At 40.5% G+C, this 13,094-nt stretch overlaps 1 protein-coding gene across 1 annotated transcript in view; it reads right to left on the bottom strand.

Annotated features, from left to right (window-relative positions):
- The window catches only part of LOC102205351 (receptor-type tyrosine-protein phosphatase N2-like), a 214,455-nt gene that overhangs the window by 168,043 nt on the left and 33,318 nt on the right, over window positions 1–13,094 (bottom strand). Inside the window, exons 4-8 of the mRNA XM_005740735.2 lie at window positions 7,002–7,116; window positions 6,179–6,320; window positions 3,451–3,823; window positions 1,586–1,906; window positions 978–1,018 (exon numbers count right to left, since the gene is read on the bottom strand). Of these exons, the coding sequence (XP_005740792.1) occupies window positions 978–1,018; window positions 1,586–1,906; window positions 3,451–3,823; window positions 6,179–6,320; window positions 7,002–7,116 (992 nt within the window). The remainder of the gene's footprint in view (window positions 1–977; window positions 1,019–1,585; window positions 1,907–3,450; window positions 3,824–6,178; window positions 6,321–7,001; window positions 7,117–13,094) is intronic.

The following is a 13,094-nucleotide window of genomic DNA, read 5'->3' as shown; positions in this document are numbered from 1 at the left end:
TTATTCATAACCCGCGAGCGTTCTGATGTCCTTTGTGACAGGACTTTCTTGATTTGGTTGGTTCTCACGTCTGTCTGGAGGTGAAGAAAAAAACCTCTGTTTCATCAGAGATTGTAATCAGGTATGCATTGACTTTAAGATGTTCCTCTGTCATTAAAATCAAGGTTCTGTCAAAGTGCAAATGAAATTGGCTTTAAAGATCCTTTGTTGCCTCTATCAGGAGGAATTTTAAACAGAACAAACGCACATACTGACTGATGCCTTGCTGAGAGCTTATAATCGCCCCTCTATCTGGTCATAATTATTTTTATTATGTAGCTTAGTAGTTTAGTAGAGTCCAAGACAAATTTCCTCTTGGAAACAATTAAGTATCTATTGGTGATCTATCCGCTGAAATTTTAAAACTTTATAGCAGAATAACATTTGGATTTTTAGACACACATGTCTTTACTATACATGCTAGTATTTCAACCACTGCTTTGAATAAAAGAAATCCGTGAAATACACTAATGAGTTTACTTTTTTTTTTTTTACCCAGGTTTCAATTTACAGTATAAAGGACTGAATCAGTACAGCGTCGTTGTTACGAGTTCACCTTGTTTAGCCTTAATTAATTCCAACTCACTCATTTATCCACTGCTCTCCCGATTCCTTAAAAAATGCACATGTTCATATCAGTCCGATTTATTGTGGAAGATTTTCTTCATTATTTGAATAAATAAAAAAAGAATATTATTAGTGCATACTAGCAGTATAACAAATAAAACTTTGGGACTAAAACCTGATCCATTTTGTTTTTTGTTGTCGGCAGTTCATTCTCTCGCATGAATACTGAGTTCTAGATAAATTCTTTGGGCAGTGATTTCACCCTTGCAAAATTTCATCTCATTCCCTTGTTTAATAAATTACATAACTGCTTACAATGAGCCTTGGCTTTGACATTTAAGTCTTCCCTTTCTGCTACTCTGATTGCTTACCTTGTCCTGCACATTTTGCTCCTCTGTCTCTGTGTGACGCTCTGTTGGGAGAAAGAGAATAATCATATTGATACATTTGTGTTTCCATTCAAAGCGGGAGCAGAAAGACAGAAAAAGAGGTGGTTCATGTAAGAATTCATTCAGAGCTAAAAGCTGCCAAATTTCAAGGCCATTTCCTTAAATCAAATTCACCATTCTCTAATATTTTACTGATCTGAATTCAACCCTGTGTAAATTTATTTTTCACTGTTGCTGAAAAAACACTAGAAAATGTACATAAATAACATATCCACTGCTGTCTGACCACAGTTTTTAATCATTTAGTTATCTGTTGAGCACTTTTAGTGATTGTGTAAACATGCAAAGCCTGAGTGGCCTCAGTGGACAATAAACCATTAACACTGGCTGGGTTTATGTTCTGCATTGAGCACAGGATGCTTATTTATTTTCACATTGATTTTTATGTTGCACTCTTGTGGCAACTTGAGAGCTCCGTTTTTTTTTGTTTAATCCGGCCTACACAATTATGCATGTATTATAGACTTACTTTCCATCGCTTACTCAATACTTTAATTACGTAAAAACAAAATGAATCACTATAAAATTACCTTGAAGTGCTGCCAGTGCGACAGGAGTGCTCTCCTGAGGTTTCAGGGTAGGAGCATTCCCCAGCAACTCATCCCTAGGAACCTCCCCCGCCTCTTCCTCTTCTTCTGCTTCTTCTTCTCCATCACTCAGCTCTCCTTCCAGGTCTCTCGGTCCTGGTCCCCTCATTCGGCTCAGGCCTCTGTTTAGTCCCTTGTCCTGATCAACTACCTGTAGAGCCTCAGCTATCAGGCTCGACAGCTGGTCCAAATCCTGCGGTGTCAGCGTATCCATGTCCACATGCTGCCTGTCAACATTCTTCAAAACGTTCTCGATGAACCTCTCTGGAGGAGAGATGGAAGTAAAATAACAATGAAAGACAAAGAAATTATTATCGTTAAAGCAGACCAAATATTCTAACTCCACGCTCCATGTTTGCATTCTTGGACTTGTATGATTCATAGTTCAAAATAATATTTATTGATCTTGTGCAGGGTTTTGGTTAAGTCACTCAGTTTACCCTCTGTCAGAAACAAGCTGTTTTAACTGCCTTTCTACTAGCTTTAAGCCAGCTTCCTTCTGATTGGCTGCCCCTCGTGACCAGAAGGTTTGAACAGCAGGTGGGTGGGAGAGCTGTGTGCCTGTCATGACATCCTCAGTGTATAGATTGCTGGGATTGCATAGTGGCTGCATTATTTGAAATTCTGGACATGTTTATTATGATCGTGTATTTATAAGAGAAAACAAGAAAAAGCAGAATCAGTCCCCATTAAAACCAGTTATGTAGTTTAGATTAGAGGCAATAGTCTCACTTCTCATGTCTGCTGTCTCTCTTCTGATCTCAGCATTAAATATTTTTAGGTATCTTACTGTGACGATGTGAAAGCTGTGATTTGTAGCAATGGAGCTAAAGCTGTTTATGGAGCTCCTTTCAGGTTTACAGCGAGTTTCAGCTTGGTGTATAGCTGTCCACTTATTTACTATTTACTTGGCATCACATAGCAACCACAGCAGACAGTTGTTTTCATCAGAAAAGCCCTGTGTACCAGAACCAAACAGCAGGCAGGCATTTAGCTAGCTGGTGAGCACACAGTGGAGAATTTAGGAGACAGATATTTCCCTCAGGACTCAAAAAAGACACAGAGAATCGATACAAGAGTTATATTCATTAGGTGGACACTGGACTAAATTTAATGCTGTTCTGTTTGCTGGATGCTTATATGAGTTTGCTAAGTTAAAGTATGAGGGCCTGTCAGTGTGTGCAGGTTTTAATGCACAGATAAAAATGAAAGTTGAACATCTACAACTATCATAAGAACTGGGCGCAGTTTACCTTTGAGTTAACTTTGAAAGCCTTATAGCAATTATTTAATGGTCCTTGCTGTGAGCTAGTTTCCAAAGTCATGCAAATAATGCTCATCTTTATGGAAAAAGAGTACAATGTGGTTTTCACCACAAGCCCTGTGTGTTCAGTGTAGCCACAGAAGGAAAGAAATAATAATAACTTCCTTATAATGAAGACCCAGCCAGCGTCTGACAGCAGGCTGAGACAGAAACATGCTATCTGATTCTAAGTGTAACCACGCTGTGCTACAATTTCCTTATTTCTATTCATATTTGCTTTACTTTGAATGATTCTCTTAACTTCCTGCCACCACTTCTGGTATTCTGCATGGTTCAGTCCACTCAAAGAAAGCCATAACTCACAGGTTCTCCTTGTTGCTTGTAATAAAATTATGTAATATCTGGCAACACTGACAGTTCAACATGTGTGTGTTTACATGTTGTAAGAGATACGATTGAAAGTGAAAGACGTCCTGCCTGGAATTTTGCATCTCAAACACGCTGCAGACTCTATGATGAAATCCATCATGGGTAAAATACATACCATCAACAGAAGTGAGTGGGTCCTTGGGTAAGGCCCCCTGAGGCCTTCCCATGTTCACAAGTCTGGATTTCGAGGTCTCCTTTTTGAGCCCAGAATTCTCTATTCTGTTGCTGTAGAACGTTCTCAGGCGCTCGAATGGGCTCGCTCCCCCACTGTGAAGGGACGCATGCCCGGAGAGATACTGCCTCAGGGCGCCCAGGAGAAGGTCACCCTCAGCCTGCGTGGCGAGGAGCTGGTTGGCTGGTGGTCTCTGCTTTTGCACGGGTTGGAACGATGAAAGAGATGAGAAGCTGGAGGGAGGTGATTTCTGAGCTGAAATCTGGGGCTTGGAGCGATAAAGGTCTGCAGGGATGCCGGACTGGAAACGGTCATTCTGGAAAACACAAGCATACTGTACAAAGACACTGATGCTGAAGACACTTCCACCAGCTTTCCAATAGCAGAGCTTTTGCTCTATTTTCTGAGAAACAGCCACACTGTGGCTGAGGAGGAAGTGCGTGCCCCCAATACGGTCATTTCAAAACACGACTCAAGTCCCACCCACCTGCTGTTTGTGAGGGGCACCCAATCAGGAGAAAGCTGCCTAAAAGGGGAGTGGAATTAAAGGAAAACTACCTCAAATGTTTTGTTTGACACAATGGATGAACTGAGAGGCTATGAAATGTGAATCATCCAAACTCCATTAACTATAGAGAGCTTAAGTAAAAGCCTGAAAATTCCCGACCATATGTTGTAATGTCTCAGAGCAAATAATTAGACCTCGAAATAAACAGACCGCAAGGGACAAAGTATAACTGCAAAGTAAAGCATGAAGTAAATTATAATTACTTTGCATTGCTTGAGCATTCCTGCTGCCTAGAACTTTAAGATGCCAACCATCTCACTCACCAGCCCCTTCATTCCCAGTCATCCCTCTGTCCGATGTTTAATGATGACAAAAAACTTGCTGCGACAGAAAAAAAATCTGACCAAAAAATACGAGTCATGCAGAATTACTATTTATGCAGATGCTGGATCCAAGAAAATGTCCCACCTGCTCGTCACACGTTTAAGGCTGAGACAACGTCCTAAAATAATGGGACCAACTGTGTGTGACAAGAATGCAAACCATCCTGACGCCAAAGTACAAAACACAAGCACCCTGCCTTTTTTCTTTCGACACACTTTGGCTTTTCTTTCTTTATAACACCACCAATCCAGTAACCTTCGTGTTAGCGTAGCCAATTTACTTCTAGGCAAAATGTATGCAAAATTAAATAGATGTGCATTTGCTGAAAACGTCTAAATGTAACGTTTCTTGTTTTTGTTCTTCCACTAGATTTAGAGAGAGTATCCGGATGCATGAAGAAGCACTTTGCTTTATTATTAAAGGCTTCATTTGAACAAAAATGATTATTGAGATGAAAAAGCCCATTTTGGGGAAAAAAAGTTATTAATCCATTTATGCAATCATATTAACAGATCCATCAGCTACAACAAAAGCAAATTGTCACTGCCGGCTCCATTAACGCCCACCTAAGAGCACAGAAATGGCACAAGCCTGAGTAACGGCAAAATTATCATAACAATACAGACATAAGCCGTTCCTCACAGTTGTCATACTTCTTTATGATTTGTGTGTGCGAGGCCCCCTCTGGTATTTGTTGCTGGCAGTATCTTTATTCATTTACATCCCTCAGTTGGTGATGTTTATGCCACTCGTACCCGAAGGGCCCCTTCAACCCTCCAGCTCCTTTTGGCTGCCACCAAACAGGTGAACCTGGATAGAAAAGGCCACGAGCCTGCGAGCGATGCCTGCAGGCTCCACGCAGTCGTACTCGCTTGGTCCTCAGTACAATTCCCCAGCTGGAAAGAGGCCTCTGCAGGCACAGCAGAGGGACGCAGTCGCGCCTTGAGTTATTAATTAGAGCGGTGAACTCCTGAACTCTCGGCTGGTATTATTTCCCTCATAACGGTCAAGCTGGGAGAAGTCATCAGTTAGGACAGAGAAGCAAGAAAGAAGCGACAGCGAAGGATGACAGCGGACCGCCTGCTGTGAAGGTGTGCGCGTTTGTGTCCTTTCAGCGTGTTGTGCGAGCGTGCACTGTATGTGTGCACGCTTTCTTTTCAAACTGAGCCAGGTGGCCTCGAATGGAGGTCGAGGCTAAATGCAGTCATTGGGATAAAAACAAATTCCTCACATATTCTCCGTTTTTCAAATGTGAGAACAGGACCAGCGGGAGCTGAGGTTTATGTGGCACTTCAGCGATATTCTGTCATTTGCGCTTCATTACTTTTGGGCTTTTTTGAATCCTTTCAATTAGCACACTGATAATTGATGTATAGAGGTGAATTAACAGTTCCATGTTTTCACGCTTGGAATCTACAAGAGGAACTTTGCATGATTCACAGTATACTGGGCCTTGGTGCAACTCAGATCATTCACTGTCAAACAGACCCCAACTTAAACCGACCTTTTCTTTCTGATTAGCTATTTCTCATGAACAAAAGTAAAGCAGGTGGGTGGTGCTTTTAAGTTTAGTTTGAAGATCTTTGCCTTCATTGTTTGTAACTTTACCCATGTTTAATTAAAGCTCCCACCTTTGAAGAAGATAATATGTAACAGAAAATAATAAAAAGCATAATAGTTTCTGTTTACTTGCTTGAGGCAAAGAAATTCCAACAAATGGCAAGAAAATCATGAACAGGAACAACCAAGTCCCAGAAGCCAAACAGAGTAAATGTTTACCTTGCTTGGTGCGCTCAAGCTGGAAGTAGATGTCTTGGGAAGGAGGCCAAGGCGCTGCAGGTACATCTGGAGATTTTTGCTGAGTTCTACCTCTACCGGTTTCACCCTTTGGTCCACTGGGTCCATTGCTTGAGCTACTGGCCTGTGGGAGTAGAGAAAAAGATGAACAAAATGCAGAAATTAGTCACTTCAGAGTAGCACAGTCAGATAACTTCATTGCAAAGACGTGCAAATGAATTGTTTTTCCTCCAAATGGAATTATTAACATGATGCCATTCTAAAATTTTCATATATCATATATTAGTATTAGAAAAAAGGCAAAAAAAAAGGTCACAAAGTAAAATAAAAAGTAAGAAATTAAAATACTGGCAGCAGCCAGTGCTACCCTTCAGCCTCCTACAGCAGTAGATACACCTGTGGTATAAATTTTAAAATCCTAGGTGACAGAAAACTTCACCTCACTGATATTTGAACTCGTTGAAGATTTTTAGTAGACACACCAATTGTATCCATTTGAAAGTCCTAAGTGTTATCTTTCTCGAGTTATTGTTTTCACAAGATTTTCAGACAACTTGACCTTGAGGTCAAGGTCACCGGGATTCTGACTTGTCCAAAATGTTTAGTAGATGCACCTATGCTATCAAGCCCTATGCCGTCTCATTTTCGAGGCATTGTGTTCACAAAGTTTATTGTCCACGCTGCCGGCCTGCCAAGTGGGGTGACGACAAAACTACATGAAAATTATTAGGAGTAAGATAAAACAGAAGTGCAAATCTACATGTCCTTTGGTCACAAAACTATTTGAGCTAAATAAACATCTGACCTGCTCTCAGTGGTGTAGAACGACCCAGTCTGCTGTGGTCTGTAGGGAATCCTTCTCAGTTTGGATAACTCCTTGGACAGAACCTGCTGGGTGGTATCATCTTCCCAGGTCAAACCTACAGAAAGAAACAAGGGGACCCTTTAGAACTAGAAAGACAGGAATACATACGTTAACAGGACACAAGCAGGAAGTCCAGTATTGCCCAGGTGCATATCTACTGTGCACCTGTAAGCCTCGAATGAAAAGAAATTCTGAATTAAAACTGCACTGAAGTACAGAAAAAGTGGGTTGTATGCATGAGCAAAGTCTAGCCGACACGTGGTGAGTATGGGATAGAAAGACGGAGAAGAAATTGCTAAGCATGCAGTAATTTCCCTAAACTCATTAGGTCACTCATTAGCAGAGGAGACGAGGAAACAGCGGGTCGTCCTTGGAGACTCCGGCGAGAGACTGTTTCAGTGACTAAGCAGAAACCGTCTCTCCTCTCGCTCTCCTGCTGCACTTCAGTTGTACAACATGATGAGCTACTTGGGAATTTCTTTTACACATCTTTACTTAAACAAACGATTAAATATTTACACCACTGCCATGATGAAAAAGTGAGGTCAGGGGTTAAACCCAGAATGTGTACATCCTACAGTGAGATCAATGGCCACGTAAAAACAGTAAATAAAGAACAGTGAACCAAATAAGCCAATAAATACTATTAGTAAGATGTTTGTTACGTGCCAAGAGATGCGGCTTTGCTTTTGTGTTCTTTTTATGTTTCAGGTGTCAAGCCTCCACCTATTAGCCAGGTCAAAGTTGATTGGCATGTGTTTATTGGCTGGTCTGGGCACAGTTGGCCAATCACTCTCTGGGGATCACTATAAATGAGCAGCTCCCTGGCCAGCTGGTGGCTGCTATGGCAAACATTTGTGAAAAGGCTTCTTTGTATTATGTGTGGTGGGAGGCTGGACAGGTAAGCTGGGGTACCCTATACACTGGCTGCAGTTTAAACTGTTAGACACACTAAGTTATGCGGTTGATGCCACTTTTGTATGTTTTCACTGATCTTTTGTCGAGTAGCTAGGTTGGCCTTTTGTTTTGCATTTTTGTTTTAGTTAGGCCCTGGAAGCTATCGACCTCTTTTTGTTTTATTAATTTCTTTGATTTGGCTCAACCGCCCAGTCCTCCTCCCCCACCTTTTTCTTTGTTAAGTTTGACTATCAAGGCAAGCAACCAATAAATCCTGCCTGATTCTTAACTGTCCTGTTGTCCTCCTCCTTCATTGATTGTAGTTGTCCGGTGTTGGTGTCTCCTTCCTACCTTTGCCTCCACCATGGTGGGGGGGATGTAACATGTTATTTAGCTTAAAAAGAAGTTTTAAAACCTTAAATTTGAAATGACTAAAACCAGAAGTCTGAGCATATTTGTACTGAGAAAGGTCAAGACACAAGTCCTAATAACGATGCATACAGGACATTTTAAAAAAGGAAAAAACAAACCTGGTGGCTCGTTTGCTTAGACTATTGCTTCATTGCAAATAGAAATTCAAGACACAAATATTCATTTATAACATTTTTTGTAAGCAAGCATTTATTACCCAAATTTCACACCAAATTTTGAGTAATACCATCTCTGCAATAACGTCCTAATGAGGGAAAATTATTCTGATTCATTTGATTTGATTTGGACATGCTTTTTCCCATGAAACTTTTTAAAACATAAACAAGTTTTGCTCGTCTTTTTCTGACCGCTCATAAACTGCAGTGTGGTTTTATCTATTCTGTGTACTTCTATCCAAAACTTACCCAGGCCATCTGTGAAAGAAGCCATTGTTTCAGACATCAAAGATGATCACAACACGCAAAACATTATAACTAAAAGCATACATAACATTTATAATATTCATGTAGTTTCAGTTAGTTTCCAGAGTGTATTTTCTTGTTTCTGTTTAGTTTTTGTTGTTTGAAAATGTTTAATTTTGGTTTACATTTATTAGCTTAAGTGTTTTTTTTAGTGTTTTTAATTATTACTCTATAGAGCGCACGTGTCAGAGGCAAGCTTTACAGAAGTGAGCACAGGTGTTGGAATGAAAACACGCAGACTTTAGAAAGCAGCTGACTCATAGTCATGTTATATTATTAGATTACATCATTATACGGCACCTGAAGGTTTCTTAATGTTTGTTTTAGTATAAGCAAACCACAAATGTGATGAATAAGGTGGGGCGAAGCTCTAAAGAGAGCTATTTTACAGAATTTATGCACATGTATATTTATGCACAATGAAAGAAATTTCAATATTTCTTTCACTGAGATGAAAGAAATATTATTGGAATTTTCATTAAGTGAAAATTTCACTAAGTGTTTCAGTGAATCTCCTGACCACCTAGTTGTTTTTTTTACATCTCTGATATTTGATTGTGTATCAGCTGTCCTTATTTGGTATTTATGCATAAGCTATTTGTATCTGCTGTTTAAACAAGTGTTCAAGAGCAAGAACAAATGAGTAGTTTGGACGTTTGTGTCTATTTTCCTCTAGGTAATGATTTTATTACCTAGTTGTCAAGCTGCCACTGCAGCAATGTCAGCCAGACATTCTTGTGGATTTACTGGGCATGTCAAAAAAAAAGTGTTGCATTTCAGCAAGTGTACAAAAGGACAAGGCTGATGAGCTGCTTGGGCATTCACGTCTGTTTCTTATACTTAACATGCATTCAAACACAGTTTTTTGGCAACTGAACAGAGGAGCAGGCGCCAACGCCAGATGGGGTAGCGGAACGAAATGTTACCGGAAATATGGCCGCGCTGCGCAAAGCACAACACGAACGGAGGCATTTGGCAGATGAGCGATGACGTTGCTGAAAGATTCAAGTAATGCAGACTGTAGCTCCAGCTGTGATGCCACAAGATGTGGGTCCACCACGGAGGACGTGCACTTGAAATGAGAAGGGAAATATCATCCCTGTCAGCTTCACACGCAAAAAAGTGATAGCACATTTTGAGCTGAGGGAACTGAAAACTGGGGAAAATATTGATAGATAACCAAAAAACATGAAGCATGATGGCAAAGAGCAGCCTTAAATCCTGACAGCAACAACCTCATTGGCAATGAGGACCATGGAGAAGTCCGACTACATGAAGTCAAAGTCAGCAGGGACGCAGCCAAACAGATTAGACGTGCATCAGCTGTTTCAAACCAAGTTGAACTAAAAGTTAAAAGCTACCATCTTACTGCCAAAAAAACACCTGTTGTAGAGACATAATATCAGCGTTTTACTGTTTTAATATAGGATTCCTGTCCTGAATGATTAATGCTACATACCATTGCCTCCATCTGAATATGTGACATGCAAAACAGCCGTAAGTGTGAATAAGCCCCAAACTTCAGTAACAACATTAATGTTTCATAACTTACAGATATTTAGACATAGATAAAGGCAGTCTTTCAAAAGAGGCATTTCAATCATTCACGTGAATGAGAACCAGACGAAAAGGATTACAAGGTTATACAATCCGACAGCAGGAATATGAATTACCACACGGGTTTAGAGAGTTTTGAAACTATGATAACAGAATGCAAAATGAACATTAGAAGAGAAGACCTGAATGTAAAAGGTGTAGAAAAGGTTGCCCGGAGCAACACGTTTTGAAATGAGGATGCTTTTGCTCAAAATTAAGTCTTTCCCGAGGTTTAAAAAAGCCGGAGTCGAGAGTAAACAGGAACGAGGCTGGAGACAAAAGATGGAGGTGATGAGTTCTGAGAAGAGTCACACTCTCTCTCTTTTAGCTCTGTTTAAAGTTTCCACCAACTCCCAAGTGATGTTAATAACCACTTTTCACCAGCTCGTGTCTGCCTGTAGCCGTCTGTTGAGCAGGGAGTGCATGATGGTGTTTTAGAGGTGATTCTCTTTCGCTTTGTCATTTCTCACAGTGAGCTATCACCAATGGTTAAGAGTTGCTTTAAATCCCCAACAAATCTCAGCAAAAGAACATCATCATCATCATCATCATCATCAGACCCACTGAAGAGCAAACTTGTGTCGCAGCCTAATTCTTACTGAGAAAACCCAATTTGTGAAAACAAGACAGCCTCCAGAGCAACAGAAAAAATTCGGCGTAACATTAAAATGAAGGAAGAAACAAGATAAAAACATTTAGCCTCCTTTCATATTTAACACACTGGGAAAAAACCACGAAAATTCTGAAAATGTTCAGTAGAAATTATCTTTTTTTAACTGTTATTTTTACTTAAAATGACCATTCCTAAGATTTTAGCTCTATAAGACGCACTGCAGAACAATCAGCATTTTGTGAAACTGGAAAGCGCTGCCAGCAATAATCTCATTGCTGCCAAGATCTCATACCATTTCTAGTTAACCAACAACAGCACCATTTTTTTCCAACTGAATTTACACTTCTGCCTGTATCATTTGCGAATCCAATTAAACGAGCTCAACTCATTTCAGAGCATCTCAGCACCGAGAAACCTCCTTTAGACCCCCGCAAAATGAATTACAATCCCAACTGCCACGAATCAGGCACAAGCCTCTCTTTAACAGCTGCACAGCGTGTCAGGCCAGCTTTCGCCATCAAAGAGACATAAAACCGAGCCTTTAATGGCAGCCACGGTGGCAGAGAAAACGGGCGTTAGCGGCGGGTGAACAGACGGCATCTGACACGACAGGTTAATAAACGTTGGAGCCCCTGCCAGGATATTCAGAGTGACTCCGCGCATCTCACAGACTTAACCGACCACAGAAAAGCGGGCAGGAGGTTGTCGGCCAGCTGAAGTATGAGGTGAAGGTCTATCGGAGTTTGAAGCTTTCACAACTAAATAAATGAGACTGTGGTCCTGAAAGAAATTGGACTGAATTTAAAATGCGATGATGTACCTGTAAGGACTCATGGACTATGGAAAGTTTAAGGACATAGGTTGTTACATTGTAACAGGTTGTTAGATTGTAAAGCCCCTTAAGGCAATTTTGTAATAAAAAAAAACTTTGTGATTACAGTTATTTAAATAAAAAGTCTTTGGAAAATGAAATGCATGTAGCTTGAGGAGGTTAGAGGTCAGAAAAAGACGTTTTGGAAATGCTCCAGTTCAGTTTGCATTTTCTCAACAATTTTGTATTGCACGTCTTCCACAGTTGCTAAATGATGCCCGCCTGCTCCACAAATACCATCGGCCATATTCACTAAGAGTCACGCTAATTACAACCATGGGCAAAAACACTGCAGCCTTCCACCAGTTTAGAACTTGATTTATCAGCCGCATTTATGCAAATTTAATTTCCACAACCTGAAGTCCAATTACAATCACTGCGGTCCTACAAAACAGCAGACAGCAAGGTGAGAAACTTTTTGGATCACCGGGTAAAAAAGTCATGACACGTCTTTGCCAACAAATCCCAAACACTCTGAAAATAGAAGCGATGTAGAATGCTGACAATTTTCAACCGTGTGTATATATTTTTTGTAAATTACTAAAGAATCAAAGAATCACACTTTAGTCTCAGATTCAGAAGATCTTTGATTATCCCTGAAGGCATACTGTTTATGTGACAGATGCTTAAATGAACGAATGCTGTAGAACTAAATAGGATAAAACACAGCAAAAACACAAGAAAGCGGTGGGATACAAAATTGTGAATCACAACGTTTTTGATTTTTCCAAGTGAAAATGTTCAGTTTTTTAGCAACATGAGCAAAAGATCCCACGGGGAAAAGAGGAAGGGAACTCGTGGCATGACTTACAGTGAATATGGAGCTGGAGAACATAAGGAGTCATGGGACAACTAATAATAATGATAATAATAATGATAAAGGCAAGAGTTATCTACTGTTAAGTCTCTCAAAGGTGGTGCGGGGAGGTTAGTGTGTTTTTGATGTCGTGTGCGAACTAAAGAGGACCATCGTTGCTGTGGGCGAACAGCAGCTGTGACCCTGACGAGGTGGCTTTTCAAATGACTTCACATCTGCAGGGCCTTTAGTGAGCAGTGCGAGTGGGAAGAGGGTCTGTGTGTGTGTGTGTGTGTGTGTGTGTGTGTGTGTGTGTGTGTGTGTGTGTGTGTGTGTGTGTGTGTGTGTGTGTGTGTGTGTGTGTGTG

Source organism: Pundamilia nyererei, unplaced genomic scaffold (assembly GCF_000239375.1).
Source record: "Pundamilia nyererei isolate P.nyererei 1_Seehausen unplaced genomic scaffold, PunNye1.0 scaffold00103, whole genome shotgun sequence".
NCBI classification, from domain to species: Eukaryota; Metazoa; Chordata; class Actinopteri; order Cichliformes; family Cichlidae; genus Pundamilia; species Pundamilia nyererei.
Note: the sequence above shows the minus strand (reverse complement) of the source record. Positions and strands in the feature narration are given on the sequence as shown.